The sequence below is a fragment of the Neovison vison genome, chromosome 7 (assembly GCF_020171115.1).
Source record: "Neovison vison isolate M4711 chromosome 7, ASM_NN_V1, whole genome shotgun sequence".
Taxonomy (NCBI): Eukaryota; Metazoa; Chordata; class Mammalia; order Carnivora; family Mustelidae; genus Neogale; species Neogale vison.
In genome coordinates this window covers 102,246,047-102,270,329 of record NC_058097.1, presented here as the reverse complement: position 1 = coordinate 102,270,329, position 24,283 = coordinate 102,246,047, and the positions used below count along the sequence as shown (strand labels likewise).

General features: G+C 45.0%; 2 protein-coding genes across 3 annotated transcripts in view; both read right to left on the bottom strand.

Moving 5' to 3' along the window:
- Positions 1 to 24,283, bottom strand: part of SIK2 (salt inducible kinase 2) — a 132,706-nt gene that overhangs the window by 17,002 nt on the left and 91,421 nt on the right. For both annotated transcript variants that reach the window (XM_044257790.1, XM_044257791.1), the window contains exons 4-8: positions 23,937 to 24,098; positions 8,235 to 8,359; positions 7,685 to 7,808; positions 5,923 to 6,143; positions 4,365 to 4,517 (exon numbers count right to left, since the gene is read on the bottom strand). In XM_044257790.1, coding sequence (XP_044113725.1) covers positions 4,365 to 4,517; positions 5,923 to 6,143; positions 7,685 to 7,808; positions 8,235 to 8,359; positions 23,937 to 24,098 — 785 coding nt within the window. The remainder of the gene's footprint in view (positions 1 to 4,364; positions 4,518 to 5,922; positions 6,144 to 7,684; positions 7,809 to 8,234; positions 8,360 to 23,936; positions 24,099 to 24,283) is intronic.
- Positions 10,702 to 11,813, bottom strand: LOC122912266 (cofilin-1). Its single transcript, XM_044257795.1, has one exon. The coding sequence runs from the start codon at positions 11,729 to 11,731 to the stop codon at positions 11,231 to 11,233; it is 501 nt and encodes a 166-aa protein (XP_044113730.1). The 5' UTR covers positions 11,732 to 11,813; the 3' UTR covers positions 10,702 to 11,230.

The window sequence follows — 24,283 nt, the reverse complement described above, 5'->3', positions numbered from 1 at the left end:
TATTTAAAGATGTTGCACTGGAAATGAGGTACTAACGTGATAACTAGGGTGTGCTGTTCCTTCTCCATTTCTGCCCTCTATCAGCTGTGACTTTTAAATGGCAGGGTCATGCTATGCCAGACCAAGCGTAACACATTTTCCTGGACAATTTCATGTCCAACCTGGGCTACAGCAACAACTTACTGTGAGCCTGCTATGGTGAGAGGAGGGACACATTTTATGGTGACAACCATTTCAGAGGAAACAGAATGATAGGTGGGTTTTTTGTTGTTGTTTTGTTTTGGATTCTTGCAATCACTGAAGGGATTAAAGGAGTCTTTCTGGAACAAGGTAGGATGAAAATATTCAAATGGCCTGCTCTGCACTGGAGCGTGGACTAGAGAGTATGTCATTTTAATGCACAGATGGACGATTAACATCCCAAGGAAGCTGACCTCACTAGTTTCTTCAAGAGTGGCAATAGACCATGCTCACGTCCACACAATGGACACTGCCAAACATCTGAAGGACTATACTAGTGTCTAAAAGACAGAGGAATGGCCTATTTTTCCCCTGCTATAATCACTTGAAGGGACATACGGTGGTGAGTTTTAAATTCAAACAAAAAGGAACGATATTGGTATGATTGTAGCTTCTCTCCTCCACAGACCTGGGTGTGAGTCCTTTAATTAATTGTAATGACTTTTTAGACCATGCATTTATTGTCTTGAATCTGATTCTGCATTTGTCTTCTGATTTTGCATTTTTTAGAATAACCGTTACGAAGAAAATACTGTTTTCTCCCATGGGAAAATCTTTACTGCTCCAATAGGAATGTGCTGGTTAGGGACAGAATTGTGTGTTGCCACGCCCCTCCCATCTGTGTGTTAAAGCCCTAACCCTCAGTGCAACTGCATTTGGACAGAGAGCCTTTCAGGAGGTAATAAGGAAATACGAAGTCCTAAGGGTGGGCTCCCAATCTGACAGGACTAGTGTTCCGCTAAGATGGGGTGAGACACCAGACATCTCTCTCTCTGCACGTGCAGAGGAAAGGCTGTGTGAGGGAACACTGAGTAGGCAGCTGAGAGTTCTCACCAGAAGTTCATCTTGCTGGCACCTTGACCTTGGACTTCCAGTGTCCATAACTGTGGGAAAATAACCTTTTAAGGTTAAAGCACCATCCCCAAGGCTGAGGTACCTTGGGGCCAACCACACAATGCTTTTTCTTACAGCTGTAGAGGGCAGGCTCTGGTCAGTGGTTCCAGAGCAGCTGGGATGACCGCTCACCCCGGTCTGCCTGCAGCCATAGAAACCGGCGGTGGAAGGGCTAGCAGCTGGGGTTCGTGAGAGCGGGCACAACACGTATTTCTTCTAAACAGTTGTCTGCAGTCAACTAGAGGTAACACTTCTTACATAGCATATGGCAAACAGAAGTACTCGGAATCATTCGGAGACAGGGCTCTCACCGTCTTCTCGGTAGTAATAATGGTTCTTTCTCACTGTACCATCCGTCCCGGAAAACGGACGCGGCAGCGGCAGGGAGACGGAGCCCGGCACAGAAGCGCTCCATCTGCTGAGCTGAGCTCCAGCAGTAAGTTGCCAGATTTTATCTCTGTAGCAAACTCATGAAGGGGGCATTGCTATTTCCCTTTTATATTTAAGGACACTGAGCAACAGAGGCTGGCCGGCCAGTCGCTCAGCTCAGTTTGGAACCCAAGGTCTGCGTGATTCCACAGCTCATGTGATCTTTGCACGGGATCACGTTGCTTCCCCAATTTCCTACAGCTCTACCAACTAATGCGGGCTTTGCACTGTTCAAGCCAACAGCAGAACAAAGAACTAAAGCGAGAAGGTGCTACTCAGCTTGAAGCGGAGAGAAATCCATTTCTCCACAGGTTCAACCACACCCAAGTGTGGACTCTCACCGGGGAGGGGCGCCTTCTCCAGTCCCAGGGCTGCTCCCGAGCACCCAGAGGTGCTCTAGACAAGTCTGCGAAGGGACCTGAAGACTCTACTTGAATGAGACACATTTTTAAGTCCCAGTAAGGAGCTTTCTATGACAACTTAGGTCAATACATAACAGGAGAAGAATTCATGTGGTGGTTGGTAATAAAACAGATGATCAAACACAGGAAGACGTGTTATACCTCTGAACTCTCAGCCGAATTTCACATAATTTGAGCTCTCCTAGGGAATCTGCTTCCCGCTTAGAGAAGAAAGGCAATCATGTGCAGTAATGTGCACGAGCCCAGGGTCGATCATTTATGTAACCCCATATCCCTGCTTGCGTAATATGAACAAGAATAAAGACAACTGGGAGGGAAAGCCCGTGAGCACTGGGGGCTTTCTTGCTTCTTGTCCTGCCTGGCACTGTTTTCCAAAGGGAAGGGGTACCACTGCATCTCACTTTCACTAACCCAACCGAGGAGTTCTCATTTTATCCCCTCCTCTCTTGAAAGCAATATGATTGATCACTGAAAGACTCCAACTGTTCCGAGACACTCTAATCCAAAGACCTGGAACTTTCTCCATGTGTTGCTCACGTTAGTGTCAATATTCACATTGTTTCATACATTAAAGTGTGTGTAACAGTGTATACCATTTGCCTACTAAAATCAAGATGTTAATCCTTTGGTTCCCCCCCCCCCCGGCCCATGTTCTGTAGAAGCCAATGCAAAATTCTAGTAACACCCATAAATTTTATAAAACTGCCAAACACAAAATACAAAAAGTCAGAACTTCTCTGCTCTTCCTTGCCCTTGACACAAAGTAAGCACTCACAAAAGTGGGGGAATTCCTAATGGACTGTACGAATGAACCACATGCCTCTTCTCAACCTCTACATAGATGATTTCCCGACTCCCTTCGGCCTCCGCCCCCCGTCCTGAGATCCAGATCTATTCTTCGCTTCAAGCAACCAAGTCAGCACCGCCACTGACTCTCCCAGCCTCGGGCCCGGGAACAGAGTCATCTCTAAGTCACTGCTGTCCCTTCCTCCCCAACGTTTCCATCTTACTTTATAGAACTGACACGTGTGGGCACATTCTAAGTGTTGCACAGTTATCAACTAATTCAAACATTAGAACGTTCTTCAACTTTCCCCATTTTATAGTTTGGGAAACTGAGGCACAGAAAGGCCTGAAGGAACTTCCCGAAGGTCAGGCAGCAGGCAAGGGCTGACTCGGGGCTGGCTCCGGAGCACTTGCATTGAGCAGCGAGTTGCGCTGCCTCCACCAGCCACCGCTGGGTCCATCCGGAGTGCGCCCGAGGCGACCCTGCACTCACCCCTCCATTCTGCACCCGCCGGCACCGCGTTAGCCCAATCTCCTCACTGCTTTCCCCCACGTTCTTCTCTTCCTTGTCCTGATGTCACAGAGGAGTCCGCGTAAAGCCTGGGTATGACTGTATCATATCCGTCTCCAGTCGTTCTGCGGTATTTCCTGAATTGTACGTCAACTCCCTCCCTTGGCATCCGAAGCCCTTCATGGCACAGCTTCAACTCCCCATGCCAACTTCTTCGTTTCCCTGTGCGCTTCAGGTCAGCTTCCTACGCCTGCCCACTGAGTGCTTCTGCTGCCTACGCACAATGCCTTCAACTCCTGCCTCTCCCCAGCAGAGGCCTACACATCCCTGAAGATCTGAGCTCCGTTGGAAATGCCAACTCTCCCACAAAGCCTTTGCTAGGCAGATGTGTCGCCCTCCCCCTTGCCCATGGTGGTTCTCCCACATTTACCTTTCTCTATTTGGAATGGTGGTTATTTATGATGATGTCTTACTTTGCTTTTACACTGTCATGTCTCTGAGGGCCATGTCCGGGTTTTATGCAGCCCATCCCCTATCATGCCTAAGAACAGAAGCTTGCATAGGCTAAATCTCAGTAAAAATTTGTTAAGTGGAATCGAGTGTACAGGCTAGTTATATTGATTCCCACCATCAGTCAATGATTAAAGATGAGAAAACTCTTTTTCTAAAGGAAAAAAAAACTGTTTGAAATAAGATTAATCCTTAGAAAAAGGAAGATGCAGGGACACCTGGGTGGCTCAGTTGGTTAAGGTCATGATTTCAGGATCTCGGAATCGAGCCCCACATTGGGCTCCCTGCTCAGTGGGGAGTCTGCCTCTTCCTCTCCCTCTGCCTCCTCTGCCCCCTGCTCATGCTCGTGCTCTGTCTCTCTCTCTGTAGAATAGAGAAATAAAATCTTAAAAAAGAAAAGAAATAGGAAGATGCTAAAACATTTGAGGATCTGGGAAGTGACGGGCAGAAACCTTACAGAAGAACCGCTTGTAGATGAGATCCTAACCCTTCGTTGTACGACAAGATGGAGAACGTGTCAAACCTGGGAACAGGCACCTGCAAGATGAGACCACAGGCTAATGCGGTGTTACCTTGGCAACAGTCTGTTCAGCCACGGTGCTGGGCCGCCGCTGGCGGGCGTCGAGTCTCTGCTCCACGGGAAAACTGCTCCGGTGTGATTTCAGGCGCTCCACCAACAAGTAATAAATGGCAGCAAAGTGGTTGTAGCTCTTGTTCTGCAAAGACTGAAAGAGAAAACAAGTGCCGAAGGCGGAGAAGCGTAAGGACCAGCGTGGTGAGCTACAGCTTTCTGAAAAAGCAGGAGAAATCATGTGTTCCTGAAGACAGAGTAGTGAACGAAGTGTGTCTAGAATGAATGCTGTTCCAGAATTCAGGAGGAAGACAGACAGTTCTGAGTTTCCAGAACTGACTACACGAAGGCTGAGGCCTCTAAGTGACTAGCCCTTTCACAGTAACAGGCTCTACTTGCTTTTCTGCGTGCAGGAAAAATGCCACTGCTGTCTCGGGTCACAAGTTCCCGGGGCTGCCACATGGTCCCATCCCCGAGCTGTGACTACGGAGTACGATCGCTTACAACCCGGGCCCACAAGCTCGAATTCCCTAACTTCAACACAAGTCCCAACTGTTGCAAACTCTGCAGTGAATGATTCAAGTCTTTGGGGAAATTTCTGGTGATTCTTTTGGGCTGGAGAGTAACACTGGGAGGCTGGATGGAGAGACACCGTGTCTCTGTTCTTAGGTAATTTTTTCCTCTTGTTTTTGTGGTCCCACCCTCCTGAAGCCTTGAAAATAAAGTTGCTTTCCAATTTTTCACATCCCTGGCCAGCTTTCCCAGGGTCCCAGCAGCTGCTCCCTGGCTTCTAATCCCACCGAAGCGTCCGCAGGGCGCCCCAGGTGCGGAGCACGCCAGGCAGGAAGCAGGGCCCGTAGGCTGCCCTCCCAGCTGCGCCCTAGATCTGCTTCGTGGCGGGGACAGAAAGGCCACTGAGCGCGGGACAAGCTGAGCAGGGGAGCCAGCCTGGCTTCATCGCCGCAGCACGGCTTGGAGCACTTTAAGTTCACAAGAGGCATTTTGTATTCTTTCGCGTTATGCTCCGTGAAAGCACTGCTGCGGAGGTAATGAATGTGTTTCTCCTGGGAATACATTAACTACTTAACGGACAGAAATAAAAGTGAGGGGGAACTTCCCAGGCTCACACCCCTCTCCTTTCTATGACCCGGAGTATTCGGATTCTGGAATCCACCTGTTTCTGCCTGCTCGGCCTCTGGCTTTCCTAAACAGGATGTGGGCTCTCCCTGCTTCCCGGTCAGCCCTCAGCCTTGTTCCCGAGCTGTACGTCTATGATCCATATACACTAGCTCACGCCCTGGATAAAAAACTTCATGCTTCATCTTAAAAGAAATTGTCTACTTTGATAAGCTTCTGTCTTTGTCTTTCCCCAATCCCATATAAACTCCACTTCCTGAATTTTTCTGGCAGATGGGGCAAAGGGAGGAATTTATATACTGAATAAAAAAGCACACATGAATTAGAGTCTGACTGACATCCTCAGGGAAGACTGAACAGTACGCCCAGGTGCGGGGGTGGCTGTGCCAACAGACCGTCAGTCGAATATCTGGTCACTGTACCTCGATAGTTTTCTGCTGATCTATTCCGAGGCTGTGCATCAGTCGCAGAACCTGTTCATTAAACTCCCCAATGGATGGCTCATTTTCTTGCCCTTGTGGATAGAGAACAGGTCTCTGTACAGGAACTTCTACGAGCATCCATTTATGCTCCTTGATTTGAGCTATCGTTAGCCGTTTGGACGGGTCCAGCACCAGCATCCTTCGAATAAGGTGCTCACAATCTACGAAAACACAATGTTATGAAAGGTAAATCACCTTGCACTTCCGGGTACTGGCTTGACTCATGTGACTCTGCACAATGGCATTAATCTCTGTGTCCTCCACAGTGCCCACTGGAAAGCAGAAGGTCAAACGAATAAAGGAACACATGAAAGCCAGCTGTAGCGGTCAGGTTCCCACGGTGAATGCTGACAGAAAAGTAACCACCACTGTGAATGAGTACTTCAGAAAATCAGGAGCGGGGGAGCGCCTGGGTGGCTCAGTGGGTTAAGCCTCTGCCTTCGGCTGGGGTCATGATCCCAGGGACCTGGGATTGAGCCCCACATTGGGCTCTCTGCTCAGCGGGGGGCCTGCTTACTCCTCTCTCTGCCTGTCTCTCTGCCTAGTTGTGATCTCTGTCAAATAAATGGGTAAAATCTTAAGAAAGAAAGAAAGAAAGAAGATAAATCAGGAGGGTGTAGGTCTGTCCAGTTTGGTGCTAAATGAAACTTTCTATCAAATTTCTCGAGTGAAAAGATCTAGACATAGCCTTAGGTTCAGCCGAAAACAAAAGCCAGCCTCCCGCTACAAGGAGCGCCCACGGAGCCCCGGACCCTTGTGAGGCTGCTGCACCTCTGTGGGGCTGTGTGTGTGAGGCCGCCCTCCCGCGGCCTGCTGCTCTTCTCCGGTCAGCGCAGCTGAGAGAAACGCACACGAAGCATTAGTTACTTCTGATTATATCACAAAAACTGCACGCCTGGGACTCGGGCACCAACTTATTGTCGGGGCAGACACCATGCCCTCTACCACCCCACAGAAGTGAGCCTCATACCCTCTGCGATGTGCCAGGCACCATGCAAGGTGCTGGACACAGAGTACCTCCGTTCGGCCTCACAGCGCCGGAACCAGGGAGCGCTGCTTTTCCCATGCTGCAGACAGAGGACTCGGAAGCACTGAGAGGGGACGAACTCGTCAAGGGCAGACTGCCCGTAGTGTGAACTGGGGATCAAAACCAGGCAGCCTGGCTCTAACGTCTACACTCCCAACTACCAGAGAGCTGTATTTCTACCGTCATTAGGAATGAAAGGGTTAAGGATGACAACCAAAACCCAAGGCTGCACGGAACAAGCTAATCCAAGATGGGCCGGTGCTTCTTGATCCGACAGCTTTGCCAGTTTTTAATTTAATCGAAAAAAACCCCTAATTTTGCAGCTTCTCACCAAAGGATACAGGAAAATCTATTTCATGCTTAGAGTAAAATGGTTGTGAACCTATCTACACGGTGCTTCTCTAAGTCTAAAATAAACCGGGGACATTTATAGACCCAGAATACATGTGAAGACTTGCCGTTCTTAACCTGGAAAGCTTTCCGTTTTCAGTTACAAGTAGGAAGGCTACAGCTTCTCTCAAATACACGGAGGGGACTGCTTATTTCTATAGCTTCTCAAGTGACTCAGTCACTTTGTTTGGCACCCAAACTCTTAGAACAAGGAAAGCCTTCGCTGAGGCATTTCATTTGGAGCACAAATCCTGTAAAGAACAAGTGTAATAAGAAACAGGTTACCTTCTGACATGAAATACGGAATCCGGAATCTTCCTTCTAAAACTCTCTGCCTCAAAATTGGAAGAGTTGGTCCATCAAAAGGCAGAGCTCCACAGACAAGGACGTAAAGAACAACTCCCATGCTCTAGGGAAGAAAAACAACGCAGTCACTTTTCCACTGAGGACTTTAAACACTCTGTTTCCCTCAACATCCCCAGGGCCCTTAAAATCGTATGGGCTGAAAAATTCCCATTTCGATTTACTATTTTCTCAGAATTTCAAAACAAAACAAAGCAAAACTAACACTCTATTGCAATAAAATATCCTATAATAAATATTTTCAAAGATCTGAATTTAATCATTTTGATGACTACTTAACTTTAAATTATTGCTGGTATTAAAGTAATAACCTCTGTCCCAAGCAGTTCTTCCCAGAACCCCATTCAAAATGCTCTAATTACAGTCCAGTGGACAGAGAAATGCTACCTATGTGTTAGGTACCAAGAGCTTCAAAGATGGGCCCGAGTTCCAGTTATTTAGACGCATTTAACACAGCAAAGCAAAGAGGTACCCAGATATCCAGCTGCGGTCCCTCGTACTGCTGCCCTTCAAAGACCTCCGGGGCTGCGTAAGGGGGGCTGCCACACCAGGTTGCCAGCAGTTCGCCACTTTTAAAGAAATTTCCAAAACCGAAATCTATTGGGATGGAAATAAATGTTACTTTCAACTATATTCTCAATCACACTGCATATCTTGTAATAAATTTTACAAGATGCTGTATCGACAGCAGCACCTGCTAAGGCATCTACCTTGGGCCGTGTCCCTGGCTCTGAGCACAATGACTAGAAAATATCAAGTATTTCATAGGTATTTGTTGAATGAATATATAAATAAATGAAGTTTTCTTCTCAAAGAGAATGAGTGAGAGGTTGGTAAAAGACTTTATAGATCACGTATTTTTAAGGCTGAAAGAAGATCCATTGGTGTGGACAACCAACTTGAATTAGGAAATTATAGAATTTCAATTACTCCATGATTAAGAGTTCTTCATTTTTTTTTTTTTTTAAGATTTTATTTATTTATTTGACAGACAGAGATCACAGGTAGGCAGAGAGGCAGGCAGAGAGAGGAAGGGAAGCATGCTCCCTGCAGAGCAGAGACTGGATGCGGGGCTTGATCCCAGGACTCTGGGATCATGACCTGAGCCGAAGGCAGAGGCTTTAACCCACTGAGCCACCCAGGCGCCCCTAGTTCTTCATTTTTTTTAATTAAAAAAAATTTTTTTTCATGAGCTCTATGCCCAACATGGGGTTTGACCTCATGACCCTGAGATCAAGAGCCACACACTTTACCAAGCCAGCCAAGCACCCCAAGAACTCTTTATCTTTTGTAGTCTATAAGGAATAAGCAAATGAGTAAAATTTTAAGATCTTTCCCTAAACACAACTGAGTGACTGGCTGCTCTTGCAGCCGTTACCCAGAGTAGCAAGATAAAAACCTTTTAAAGCAACCGAGTAACAGTTCCCTAAGTGCTGGCCCACACATTCTGATTTGGGCAGCTACGCGTCTGGACAGCTGGTTACCAGGTGTCGCTCTCCGGCCCGCCAGCCACAGCCCCCCTCACCAGCATCCCTCATTCACTCAGTGACGGGCTGCAGGGGCATTACACCTCGCAACAGTCAATGGTCTTCCTTTTACGACATTAGTCACACCGAGTCTGCAGCTCTGACCCACAGCAAGCACTCTGGAAACACCGTGCTCAGATGCCCTCTCTGTGCAGGGAAATTCCAGAAGACAAATTTCAGGGAGTTCTGGTAGAAATGCAAGCTTGTGCCCTTTTGCTAAGCTCTCACCCAGTCTCATACTCTTATTGAGGACACAAATTCCTACTATTTTTTAAGTTACACGAGTATCATCTTATGTTGTTGTAAACATTCCTGGCAGGAGAACACGGCCTTCGTGATGGAAACGGGCTCTACTCCCAGCCAGTGGCCGGTGCCGCCTGGACAGTGAGCTTCAGAGGTGTCCCAAGGGGCGCCTGGTGCCACAACTGGTTGAGAGTCTGACTCTTGATTTCAGCGCAGGTCATGATCTCAGGGTCCTGAGATGAGGCCCCGCATCGGGCTCTGCATGAGACTCTCTCTCCCCCTCTCCCTCTGCCCCTACCCACTTGTGCACATTCTCTCTCTCTCTAGAACGAATCAATCTTCCAAAAACAAGGTAAAAGTGTTCTAAGAGGAGTGGATCAAACTGCCAGCTCCAGACTCACTGGCTAAGTGACTTTGTGTCAGTCTCCGAGCCTTGGTGTCCCCATGTGTAAAGCTGAAGTAATAACCACCTGCAGTCGGTGAGCTGTCGTGAGGGTCAGTGAGGTGACATAGACCCGCACTTGAGTCACCCCTTGAGACTATGGCACACGGCACGCTGTAGGCGGAGCATTCTCGTAGCTCACGGACATGCACGCTGGTGGCAAGCAGTAGTGACCGCGAGAGCAGTCCCCATCCCAACACCACAGCCTCGCGGCAGAGTACGGTCTCTCAAGTTCCGGGAACTGAAGCAGTTTTCCCACTTTTCTAGCTTCAGGTCGCCTTCGTAAATGGCTTAACTTCCCCGAACCCAAGTTTCGATCTCTTTGGCAAAGCCATCATTATCAACTACTGCCCTGCAGGAGGTGATACTTCGAGGAAGTGTACAGGAAGGGCAGAGAAGTGCAGAGAACCCTGAGGGTTCAGAAGACAACTGAGGGTGCGTGTGGGCAAGAGCCTCAGGCACCGTCTACACCTGGTGGAACAACACTGGCTCTGCCCTGGCACCCAGGAGGAGGAGGCAATGACAGCCTCTCCCTTCATAACGGGACCACAGCTCAGTCCTACACTCTGCTTACAAAAGGACCGTCGGAGAGGTCTTATCCTCTCAAGTCCACCTCCACGACTAACCACCTATATGACGTCATAACCCATATATCCTCATCGATGCGCATTTCTTTTTTTTTTAATTTTTATTTTTTTAATTATTTTTTTATTTTGTGTGTGTGTGTGTGTGTGTGTGTTGTTTTTTTTTTTTTAATTGAAGGTCCCTTACTGGTCCTGCTTCCACGGGTGGCCAAGACCAGGGGAAAAGGGGAGGGGAACCAGGCGGTGCAAGGAGGGGGTCACCTCCACAACATTCCATTTATACACAGAACTAAACAGACAAGCACGGAGTCACTATTGCGGTTAGAAGTTGGCACCATGGGAAAAGAGAGGAACAGGTGGGGAATTGGGGTGTCGTTAAAAAAAATACAGGCCCCCCCCAAACTGGGGTGCCTGGAGGGAACTTGGTCTGCTTCAACCCAAGAGGAATCAGAAGATCAAAAGCGGTTTGGGAAGGCCAGAACCGTCAGCGATAGAGGGAAGAGGAAGGTCCAGGGGGTGAGGGGGGCTGTTTGGCAACTGGGGTGAAGGGATTGCCCTCCCCCTGCTGGGATTCCCCCCAGCCCCTCCAGTCTGGCAGGAAGGGGGCAGCCTGCAACCCCCATGGGCAGGGTCTGGGGCTGCCAGATGCTCCAGGCAGGGGGCTGGAGGGGGCTCACAAAGGCTTGCCCTCCAGGGAGATGACGGCACTGCCCCCCAGTTTCTCTGCCAGGGTGCAGCGGTCCTTGACCTCCTGGTAGCAGTTTGCTTGTAATTCATGCTTGATCCCCGTCAGCTTTTTCTTGATGGCATCCTTGGAGCTGGCATAAATCATTTTGCTCTTGAGGGGTGCAGACTCAGGTGCCCAGAAGATAAACACCAGGTCCTCCTTCTTGCTCTCCTTGGTCTCGTAGGTTGCGTCGTAGAGGGCATAGCGGCAGTCCTTGTCTGGCAGCATCTTGACAAAGGTGGTGTAGGGGTCATCTACAGTCTGGCCCACATCACCCACCAGGATCTCCTTGCCCTCCTCCAAGATGATGTTCTTCTTGTCCTCGCTCAGGCAGAAGAGCACCACCTTCTTGCGCTTCTTCACCTCCTCTGGTGTCGAGGACTTGCGCACCTTCATGTCATTGAACACTTTGATGACGCCATCAGAGACCGCCATGCCGGAGGCCATGTTTCCGGAAGCGAAAAGGAGATAGCAAGGAGAGTCAGGAGAGATGAGAGCCGCTGTAGCTGCTGCTGGGATCCGACTCTATTTTTTATTTTTTTAAAAGATTTTATTTATTTATTTGACAGAGAGAGATCACAGTAGGCAGAGAGGCAGGCAGAGAGAGAGAGAGAGAGAGAGAGAGAGAGAGAGAGAGAGGAGGAAGCAGGCTCCCTGCTGAGCAGAGAGCCCGATGCGGGACTCGATCCCAGGACCCCGAGATCATGACCTGAGCCGAAGGCAGCGGCTTAACCCACTGAGCCACCCAGGCGCCCCGATCGATGCGCATTTCTAATTTTCTAGAAAAACTATACTCTTAAATGAGTCAAGGACTAGATGTTCAAATAACATTCAAAGAGGAAAATGTTAATTTCACTCACACAGACAAGCACCAGAAGCTCTAAGATGTGTGTTTGGAGATCCTGAAATAGGTCCAATAATTGCTGTCCTTTAAACCATCATCCCAGAGTGAGTTTTAGCTCACGTAAGTTGAGGGTACCCTCCAAATAGCACTGTGAAGTTTTAATATCTCAAGGGCCATTGTGGAACTCCTACAATCTGGCCTTCCCTGGAATCTGGTGGAGAGTGTCATCTCAAAGGAGTGACAGGGCCTGGTGGCCTGGCCTCCTTACCACAGAGGCTCTCACTGGTGCACCTCACAGGCAAGAAGAGAACAAGAGCTAGGAGAGCAGAGCTGTGCCTGTGGTACAGTCTCAACTGTGGCTTTACACAAGACACAAGACAAGGAAAGTGCCTGTTTACATATAAGGAGAGTGGTACTAAGTAGATGTTTGTTTCTGTTTCCTGTAGGGAACTGAAGAAAATAAAACTTGAGCCAGTAGCAACATTGAAAGAAATGCCAAAAGACAATAGGTTCACTAGAGCTATTACAGTAGCATACATGCAGATGTCATTATTATTATTATTACTACTAAGTAGGCTCCATCCATGTCCAGTGTGAAGCCTGATGTGGGACTTGAACTCCACGACCCTGAGATTAAGACCCAAGCGGAGACTGAGAGTCAGAGACATAAATGATGGAGCCACGCAGGCATCCCCAGATGTCTTCTAGAACCTTGTCAAAGCAACTAAGCATTGTATTTGTAATCCGATAAGGTATGGATTAAGGAAGACTTTGGAGTCAGGTAGATTTGGGTCAAATCCTGGGTTGTCTGCTGAGCTTGGGCAAATGTGTGACCTTGGGCAAGTTACTTCTTAGAGCCTTGATCTCCTCATTTGCAAAATGGGGACAATATCTACACTTTTTCACATTATTGTGAGTGTGAGTTACTGACAATGAATGGGAATACGCAGACAAGTCCACTTGTAAGTAGATATTATATAATGACTTAGGCATGCTACTGAAACATACTGAGTAAGCTACTCGAGAGGAAAAGAGCAATTTTTCGTACTGTTTTACTTATCCATTTCCCCCATCAGACTGCATTTCTTGAGAGAAGGGAAGGGAGAAATGATACACATTTGTCCTCCCAGCACTTAGCACGAGGGCTGTAGACAGCGGCTGCTGAGTAAAGGTTTGCTGCAAGGACTACGCTGTCATCTTCTCTTTCCTAAGTGCTTACTGCGGACCAGAAGCAGATCTAAGATCTCTAAAGAGGATTTCTTCTTAAAAACCCATGAGGGTGTTAGTTGTGATCTCTCCTCTTTCATTCATGATTTTATTTATTTGGGTCCTTTCTCTTTTCTTTTTGATAAGTCTGGCCAGGGGTTTATCAATTTTATTAATTCTTTCAAAGAACCAGCTCCTAGTTTCGTTGATTTGTTCTATTGTTTTTTTGGTTTCTATTTCATTGATTTCTGCTCTGATCTTTATGATTTCTCTTCTCCTGCTGGGCTTAGGGTTTCTTTCTTGTTCTTTCTCCAGCTCCTTTAGGTGTAGGGTTAGGTTGTGTACCTGAGACCTTTCTTGTTTCTTGAGAAAAGCTTGTACCGCTATATATTTTGTGCTTTTGGGTAAATTGGAAGGGGAGGTGAACCATGAGAGACTATGGACTCTGAAAAACAATCTGAGGGGTTTGAAGAGGCGGGGGGGTGGGAGGTTGGGGTACCAGGTGGTGGGTATTATAGAGGGCACGGCTTGCATGGAGCACTGGGTGTGATGAAAAAATGAATACTGTTTTTCTGAAAATAAATAAATTGGAAAAAAAAAGATATTTAATCCCGAAAAAAAAAAAAAAAAACAAACAAACCCATGAGGGTTCCTTACAGTAGGAGAAAGTGAGGGTAGACATTTAGTATCTTGGTGAAGACGGAAGACCGGGGCTAGAGAGCGAGTGTGACGACAGAGCCCTCCCGGTGCGCCACCACCTTGTGTCCTTCCCTGGCACCGGGATACGCAACTATTTTTGAGCAAGTTAATAATTGTCAGGTTTAACAAGTGGCAATGGAAAGCCACTTAAAAATAAAAGCCTTTTTATTTCTTCACAGGAACCTGGCTAATGTGCTTTATTCAGTCTGCAGCTTCCCTTTTTTTTTTTTTTTTTTAAATTTTTACTTATTTATTTGACAGAGACCACAAGTAGGCAGAGAGAGAGGAAGGGAAGCCGGCTTCCTGCTGAGCAGACAGCCCCATGTGGGGCTCGATCCCAGGACCCTGAGATCATGACCTGAGCCGAAGGCAAAGGCTTAACCCGCTGAGCCACCCAGGCGCCCCAGTCTGCAGCTTTCTGCTTAACAGCGTCTGAAGGATGTGAGAGGTGAGCAAGAGCGAAGCGACATGGAAACGGCAGGGCTGGGCAGGATTCATCACCTTCTATTCAAATGCAGGGGTTAGTGTTCACTGTGCCAACCAAATTCATTCCTCCACTGAACCGACGAATGCGTACGTGTGTCAACCACTGTGCGAACACAGACAAGTGCCTCCCAGTGACAGAGGATAATAGAAGACCCCACGTTATCATCTGACTTCAAGAAACCATTAGGAAGACAGGAACTTGGGCAGCCTCCTCTGGTCCAGCCTGGCCTTGCTGGAAACGAAACACCAGCCCAGCCTCATACGTTGCCTGCAAGTTAACACCTACAGGGATGGCTGCTGTGTCCCTCAGACATTTCGTGTTCTGTTTTCCACCATAAAACTTACACCACGCAATGCTGGATTCACTTCAGTATTATTTAACTGTCAATTCTGCAATAATTTTAGATTTCCAGAAGAGTTGGAACAATACAGTAAGGACTCCCTATGCCCTTCACCTCACTTCCCCTAATGCTAACATTTTCTGTAACCGTATTAGCAAAATGATCAAAACCAAGAAAGTAACACTGACTCAGTACTATTAACTAAGCTACGGGCCTTAGGAAGACAGCACCGGTTTCTCACAAACGTGCCCCTCCGCTCCGGATTCCATGGCGCATCCAGTGGTCCTGCCTCCTTAGGCTTCCCCAATCTGCCTCCATTCTTCAGCCTTCCCTCACCATGAACCATACAGGTCACACGTTTTGTAGCCTGTTTCTCAGTCTGGTTTTGCCTGGTGTTTCCTCATGACTGGGTAAAGATTATGGATTTTGGGGGAGACCATCAAGAGATGAGGTGCTCTTCTCAGTGCACTGTCTCAGGGGATGCACAGTATTATGTCTAATTACTGGGGTGGGGGCAGGTCCCCTGATCTCTTGATTAAGGTGATTTCTGCTGGGTGTCCCCATTGTAAAGTTACTCTTTTACCTTTTATAATTAATACATTAGAGAAGATACATTGAGACTATACGGATCCTGTTTCTCGAACTTTCCACCCATCACTTTAGCGTTCACTGGTAGACCTTGACTGCAGCAATGATTACTGTAGTGTTCTAGCGGTGAGTTTTAATTTTCCCCACGTCTTCTACACTTCTTAATTATAATTCTTCTTTAAGGAAGAGTTGCCCTTCTTCCCCTTTCATTTATTCATTAAATCATTTATTTTTTTTTATCATATTGTCATTGTATTTGTCACGAGCGTTTATTTTATTCTTAGTTATACTTCAGTACTATTATTTATTTGGTGCTCAAATAGTTCCAGCTTCGGCCATGAAGAGCTAACTCAGGCTGGCTTCTGTATCCTTTCAGCATGCCCTCATCCTTTTAAAATGTCATTTTAAGTATTTCCTTATCTCTGGCACCAGAAGAAGTTCCAGGCTCATTTTCTATATTCCCTACTGCAGCTCTGGAATCAGCCACTTTCCCAAGCAGCCTTGGTTCCTCTAACAGAGAATCAAGACTAGGACCTAGATGTACTGACTGTAGCTGGATGTCACTGCTTCTAGGCCCTGTCAGTGGGACAGTGAGGAAACAGATGTACAAATGCTAAAATATATGTATACACCCCCCATATTTATTCTTGTACCTTTCTATATGTGTATGTATTTTTTAAAATCCCATGAATTCATACTAATACTTCTCACTCCAATCCAGGGTTCAGTCTAATGTTATTTTGATACTATTTTTATTCATACAAGATTGAGCAACTCTGACAAAATTCTGAATATAAAAGTTTCTTTCCTCTGCAGTAATTTGTCATTTGTGTGGGGAGTAACTGAACTTGCCCTTATAACACACCTTAAGTTTGTCAGATCAATCATGATTTTCAACATTCTTTTTTTTTTTTTGATTTTCAACATTTTTAAACATAGTAGGAAAAAAACATCTTTCTTAAAGATTCTCTTAATTTTAAGAAAGTTCAATATGAAATCATGAGAAGTTTTAGAAACAAATGACAACTTATCCTTCAACATGGTTTAGAAGTTATCATCAAATCCAAAAAACATTTGTGTCATGCCTACACTGGATCAGGCATTACATACTTGGTATTTTTAAAATATATATTATTTCATTTAATTGTGATAACAGCCCTGTGAGATGTGACTGTCCATGTCTTATAGACAAGGAAACTGAAGCTCAAAGTGGTTAAATGACTTGCCCAAGTTATCGCTAGCTATGAGTGGCTTAGCCAGCATTCAAATACAGGTTTTTTAAACTGCAAGCCAGGTGTTTTTTTGTTTTTGTTTTTTACTATATCATAGCTGTTCCAAGAATATCACTAGCCAGAGAAGTTGAGTCCAACTAAGAGCAGGAGGTAAGGCTGTCATAAAGCCAGGAAAAATCTTTTACATTCGTAGAGAGCAGAGGTTTTCTAATTTAGCCCTCAGCCAGCAGAACTTGGCAAGAGACGGCTTTCTCTTCTCTACGCTATTAGAAGCTATGTCAACAGCATCCTTCATTAGGGATGGAAATAATTGTTTACAAAGTAAATGTTAGAGATATATATTCATATATATTCATTCATTTTAGGAATCCACAGTCTTTATAGATACGCACAGTGTGCTGAATAGACATCTTGTCTTTTCATGTGAGATGACGTGTGCCCACACCCCTAACACGAAGGCAAGTTCTCTAGGGGTTTTACTCTTAACAATGGTTTTAAGATTTCCCAGGATTTCCATATTCTCTCACCTGGTTTCTTTGTAGCTTAAAAGGTCTACAGAAGAGAGAGTTTGCACAACCACAGAATTGATTCAGTCACTGTTGATGGAATCTCATGGAAATGAACTTGGCCTCAAAAGCTGAGTCCTCTAATTACGTCTTATCTAACTAACCAGTAACAGACTATGGATATATTTGAAAACGGTACTAGAAGGGCTATTACTGTCTGCTTATTTTGAAAGTGACTGACCTGTAGCTTACTGACAACAAATGCCAATTGTTATTACTGTCATCACTAAATTACCTAAGTTATCTGTGCCCAAATATCATTAGCAAAGGTCCATTGTTTTAGGAATAACGGGACCTTACACTGAGTAAATGAACTGATCCTCATGATTACTGTCTGCTGGGAGCCAAGCACAAAAGAATTCTGTTGTCCTTGCTGGAAGGAAACAGATCAAAGGTGAGCAGTCACACAAACCACCTGGACAATGTGCTAAAACGCAGATTCTGATTCAGCAGGTCTAGGGTTGGGCTTGATACTCTGCATTTCTAACAAGCTTCAAGTGATGCTCATGCTGCTGGTCCCCAGACCACTCTTCAAGTAGCCAGGAAACAAAGGTTGTGAAAAACATATAGAAGATGTTAAACAGTCTGTCACTGTTACTGTCGCAAAATGATTATAATTACTACATACTTACATGATTTTTATTTAAATGATGTAAAGACAAAACAGAAGAAGTCATTAGATAAACTTTTTCTGAAAAGGGAAAAAACGAAACCCCGAAAACCAGTCTTTAAGCTAAGAAAAAGTACACGACTTCTAGGAATCAGCACCACCAAGGCAATTTTAAATCTCCAGCAGTGTTTTATAATGTCTAATTTATAATTTAAAAAATTCTCCTACAGAGCAGCAGATGGCTTTAGGGTTAATTTTATCCTCGTTTCTAAAATTACCAGTAGAATTCAGATACCCAGTCTCGCTGGAGAGATACACCTCTTCTGTAATTATTATCACAGGAGCAGAGAAGACAATTAGGAGGAAATGAAAGCTGACAAACGAAAGGCAGGCCAGTGGTGGAGATGAAGCGGACACATTATGTCAACAGCACAGGGCTTGGCCAGCACTGACGTCACTGCGTGCTTTGTTGCCCACCAGCAAGGAAAGGCTAGGTGCGCAGCTCCCCTGCGAATGTCAGTCAGTCCCTCTCCACCCCACAGCAGGGCAACGAGAGTGGTCACCACAGCTGAGACGACATGTGATCCTGCTCAACAGTGTGGGGCATCGATGTGTGCCGTAAGGGAGTTCAGAGAGCTGAGGAGCCAATAAATGGTCTTCCTTAGCCCTAAGTGGGGAGGACAGCAGGGAGGGAGAAGACGAGGGGAAAATCAAAACGAAACAAAACCTCAACAGAACTCTCTGGGCACTCCTCCATGGTCCGGGCTTCATGTGTTGCTGGTGCTCAGGGCCTTGAAGGATAAAGAGGCGGCCTCCCTGGGCTTGCTGACGCAGAGCTCTTTCTACAGAATACCAGTGGCAGGAGGATAGCAAACAGGAGACTTCTAACAAATATTTCACTACCTCTCTCAGCCTCCCCTAGCCTCTTTTTGATTCCAGGGCACAAAACTGGAATTATATATGCAGAAATGCTGTCTCAAGGCTTCTGTGAATACGAAGGTTGTTAAAAACGATAATGAGGGATGACGGGTTACTTGGAAGTCATGGGTCAGTTCGGAAAGGAAGTCAGATCTACCAGGCTACTACACACCAGTGATTATGTATAAAGTCTCTCTTTGAAAAAAAATTAATTCATGTCAAGTAGAGACAATTTAGAATATAAATAATAAACTTACTCTTTGGGAGATTTGTATTAATAAGCGTTAAGGCCTTGGTAAATTAAAAAAAAAAACATGGTGAGGGGGGTTACATGACGATCAGAATTTTTAGGACTTGTTTTCACATGGTGTCAATTACATACAAAGAATAGCTACCCTTTTACTGAGTGTTTACATGGTGCCAGGACTTTAACAATTTATTTAACGAACACTTAAATAGCATCAACTATGTACCAGGCACTGTTCTAAGTATTTTGCAAATATTAACTAGTAAGCGCTGTGAGATATGAACTTCTATCATTCCCTCTTCAGAGATAAGGAAACGGAGGACAGAGATGTTAGGTAACGTGTTCAAGGTTACCTATCCAGTAAGTGGCAGAACCACGATTCAAAGCCAGGTAGTCTGGTTCTAGAGACTATACTCTTACCTGCTGGCCTCCTGTCTCTAACACTATTACAAGTCCCTGTGATACTCCTGAGAAACAGATTAATCTGTTTCATACATATGCAAACATAGGCTCAGTGAGCATAAATAGTTAGTCCAAGGTCACACAGATGCTACGTGGCACAGCCAGAGTTCCCACCAACACGGTCTGCTATATCGCGCTCCATGGTCTTTACGTAGAAGCCTTGTTTGAATGGTGGTATTTTCTGAAAACTTCCTCCAAGTAGTTCATACATTTTTATCTTTAAGTATTTATTATAAACATTTCAGATTAGGAAAGGTGAAGAACAAAACTAAATGTCCTTCACCTATTTATTCTCAAGCTGATGCCTGAATGGTCATAGCCAAAATAGCTAGGGGAAAATTTTACCATAACCACTACAACGAATGAAGGCCAATATTTCTTTGCATTCTGCCTGGTATTTTGCAAAGGCCAGAGGTCTCATAATGAGGCAATGAACACACGGGTATGGACGGATCCACGGCTCATTAGTATCTGAAGTCTTCATCCACTGGGGGAGCATAAATTAGAAAATGATTTCAAAGCCATGTTTCTGTACTTACTAAAATAAACCACATTTGCTACTTCCACCCCATTTTCTGTCTTATGAACCGAGAAAAATACTGTAATTTACAGCTAGTTTTGGTTTATACTTTCTCTTCAATTTCAACGTACAAAATGGCTAACGTAGTTCAGTTATTTGGCCCATTTAGCAATTAATGAGAAATTCATAAGGAGAATAAGCAAAGTATAATTTGAGGCAATAATTGTGCATTTTATTATGAGTTCTTGCAGTTTTTCCATGGAGTCCCATCTTTCTTACATGTGTTAGAATTCTTTAAAATTCAAGAAGAATCCTCACAAATCACAAGATGATGTTTTTAAAGGAAAGCAAGACTATAAAAAAAGTTATAAAATCTATGGATTAAAAATAAATATCCTGGAGAAATTCTTTAAAAACACGGAAACACATATAAACTTCTTTTTTTTTTTTAACACATATAAACTTCTGATGGCATGTGAGATTCTCCATGATGTAGCTCTGCCTACCTGTCCAGGCTCTTTCCCTGTCATTTGTCACAGGTGCTTATGTCCCACTAGCTCTGGTGCACAGCTTTCCTGCACAATCTGAGTTCTCGGGCCTGCCTTTGCATATGCTGATCTACCTGCTTGGAGCCCCCATCTGTACCTCACAGCCCCTTTGCTTTTCTCTCCCCTGTCCCACCACAAATGCCTTCTTCTTAATCAAGTCTTAGCTAATTATTTCCCTCGTTCTTTGAGGAAGAATTAGTCTTTCTCCTAGCCTCATCGCCTTTATAATTATCTTCTTGTTTTATATTTAGTTAAAGCTCTGGTTTTGGGTTAACTCCTTGAGGTGACAGCTGAGTTGAACTTTTTTGCATTGTTATCATTTTTGTCTTGAAATACTTTAATCCCCAGAACTTTGCCTAGGAGCAAATAAACTTTTACTAAAATTTGAGGTAAACGGTGGTGAGGATGACAGAAAAATGTGGACAAGAGGATATCTGAGTGCTAAGATGTACTCTGTGTGTGTGTGTGCGCGCGTGCACACATGCGCGTCTCCACTTGTGAGGTATGGAATCAATGACACTAAATGCATCAATGCTGAATTATAAAACCCAAAAATCAGTTACTGAGTAACCCTTGAGGAAAAACTTAACAATAATGCTTGGAAACTCAGAATCTGTGCTTCCTAAAGTCAAAGAGACCTCGCTGTGAATACCACTCAACGACATTAGAAATACTGAGTTTACCTACCTATTTATACGCCAAAATTACAGGAGATATATTATAGCCAGGCAAAAATTGGTTATAACCTTAAAGGAATATTCTGTATATTTTGTTTGCAAGCTTCTTTGTGGTTCTACTTTGACATTTGCTTTTGAGAGGTTAGTGACAGAACACTCTGTCATTTCCACAGCATATGACTCACACTGCTAACCTTTCTCTGCCTAAAAAGACTCCCAGAATGCCTTGGAAATATGCTTTTGTGAGTTTTTTGTCTTAGTGATAAAGGAATATGAAGGTGAAGCTCTTAACTCTTTCTTTCTACAGAGTTAAGGACTTCAAAAAACATGAGTCTTCTCTGAAGAGGACAATTTGAGGGCAGCAGATGCTTTCAAGAAGTACGAGAAGTCCCAGGACAGTGCACTTTTTTTTTTTTTTAATATTTTATTTATTTATTTGACAGAGAGAGATCACAGGTAAGCAGAGAGGCTGGCAGAGAGAGAGAGAGAGGGAAGCAGGCTCCCTGCTGAGCAGAGAGCCCGATGCGGGACTCAGTCCCAGGACCCTGAGATCATGACCTGAGCCGAAGGCAGCGGCTTAACCCACTGAGCCACCCAGGCGCCCCAATAGTGCACTTCTGAAGACTGGCAAACAGAAGTGAGATGAACGAGACCAATGGAAAGGCCAAAAGAAGAGGAGAAAAACAACAACACACAAATGGGAGGAGTGAACACAAATAAGAAACAATGGAAACACCAATACTGTGCACTTTCAAAACAGAAAAGACAAATCAATACAAATCTTTATATATATAATGGGAATGAAACAGATTAACTTAAAAAACTCTTTTATTCAGGCAATCCCATTAAAAAAAAAATAAAAAAAGCCATAGCCTGCAGAATGGAAAATCCATTACCTCCCTGAACCATACGTAACACTGGCATTTAAAATTAATTATTAAAATTAAAGTAAAAGTTAAAGTAAGTAAAAATTAATTATTGCTTTCCCTCAAATGCCCAAGGCAAAAACTAATGGGAAATGGCATAGAAATAAACCAGTTACTGGGGCGCCTGGGTGGCTCAGGGGGTTAAAGACTCTGCCTTTGGCTCAGGTCATGATCCCGGGGTGCTGGGATGGAGCCCCGCATCATCGGGCTCTCTGCTCAGTGGGGAGCCGGCTTCTCTCCATCCCCTCTGCCTGCCTCTCTGCCTACCTGTGATCTCTGTCTGTTAAATAAATAAATAAAAATCTTAAAAAAACCCCAAAAAACAGTTACATGCACAAATCAGAGGCTTTTAGCTTCTATTTTATACCACAATGCAACAAACCAAGGCTGTTGTTTTGTCTCTAAGCTTAGAAGTCCAATGAGTATCCAGCCTAGCTAGTCAGCAAGTAATTTCTTGGTCAGCTCCTCTCACCTGGGTTTCCCTCTCTTCCTCTTGAATAATCCTAGAACAAAACACCAGCACTTGCAAACTTTGGAAGGCTTTTGCTTCAAGCCCCTTATCTTCTTCCATACCCTAACAAAAGTAAGTCTCCCTCCCACACCTACAACCTCTATTGCTGCTACTCTAGCCCAGACCCACATCTTCTTAATTGGACTCTGCCTTAGATCCCTTATTAATGTTCTTGCCTCAGTCTTACCACCTCCTACCCATCTTGACTCTGCTGCCAGAAAGAAAACTCCTTCCCTCACGCAAATCTAATCGTAGTAGCCCAGGTTCACCTTCACCCCTATCACCCTACATTTTTCAGTAGGCTGCACTCCCGATTACCAACAGAATAGACTCTGAAATCTTTTTCATGGCGTTCAAGACCCTTCATATTCTGCTCTTTGCCTACCTGTGCCTCCTGTGTCGATTCCTTGCGCCTACAGATCTGATATTCCAGCAATGTTGAGCCATAGCTCCCCACCACAGCAGTCTGAAGCTCCTTCCCTTCCATCGGTGGTATTTCCAGTTTGCCTTTGTGTAATATCCCACTTCCGTTTCTCTTTCTGGCAAGCTTCTAAGTCATCCTCCAAGCCCAAGTTCAAATAGTACCTTCCCTGTGAGGCCTCCCTGACTTCGCAGGGGGACTGCTGTTCCTTCACCTAGATTCCTGCTGCAGTTCATATATACATTTTGGTGCAACGTATTGTATTTTAATTATTCTTATCTCCCCACTAGACTTTTAGAATCAGAGGATTTGTATCCCCTGTATACCTAGCATAGCACAGCACCTGACATGCAAATACTGATTGAATGTTTGACCATATGAATAAATGAACTTGGACTATAAAATATAAAAGCTCTTACAATTGTGAAAACGGCAGGAGAAAAACTAGCAAAATAATCTCTACCCTTAACCTCCCACGTGTAACTCAAAACCTTATTATACCAGAGTGAGGCATTCATCTTCACCACACTTTTATCCAGCTGTGCCCTCTCAGCCGTGATCACCCACGACCAGGACAGCAGAGAGAGCACTAGCGACCTGGGCTGCTCCTCTGGGCTGGCTCCCAGTCCCCTACCTCACACGCACAGGTAGACAAATGGACCTCTTCCAGCAGAGCACAAGACCCTGGCCACAAATCAGACCCCAGTCCTGGCGCCATGTACATTAACAATGAACCCGTTTCTCTTAGTTGTCATTACACGGAGAACTGTGAGTAAAACACACTTTAAGAAAGCCCGATGCACTGGTAGAAATGTTCCTGCCACATTAATGCCAGCTGCGTTCCCCCTACCTGCTAGCTTGATGTTCATGTTGCTATCCAGCAGAAGATTTTCAGCCTTGAGATCACGGTGCACGATCTTCCGGCCATGACAATAATCAACAGCGGACAAGATTTGCCAGAATTTGCGCCTGGCCTCAGACTCATTTAACCGGCCATGATTAGCAAGGTAGTCTGTCAGAAAAAAAAAAAAAAAAAAAAAGAGAGAGAGAGAGAATTTAGGATTATTCATCAAAACCAACCAACCAACCAACCAAAAATCCCCACTATTAGTAGGTAGAACTTTTTCTCCTCAAAAATCTATTAATTGATTTTATTATAATTCCAGTGGAGTTCATACCCAGTGCTATATTAGTTTC

Excerpts from the sequence above, each read along its gene's own strand:
- LOC122912266 (XM_044257795.1), bottom strand. The coding sequence starts at position 11,731 with ATGGCCTCCGGCATGGCGGTCTCTGATGGCGTCATCAAAGTGTTCAAT.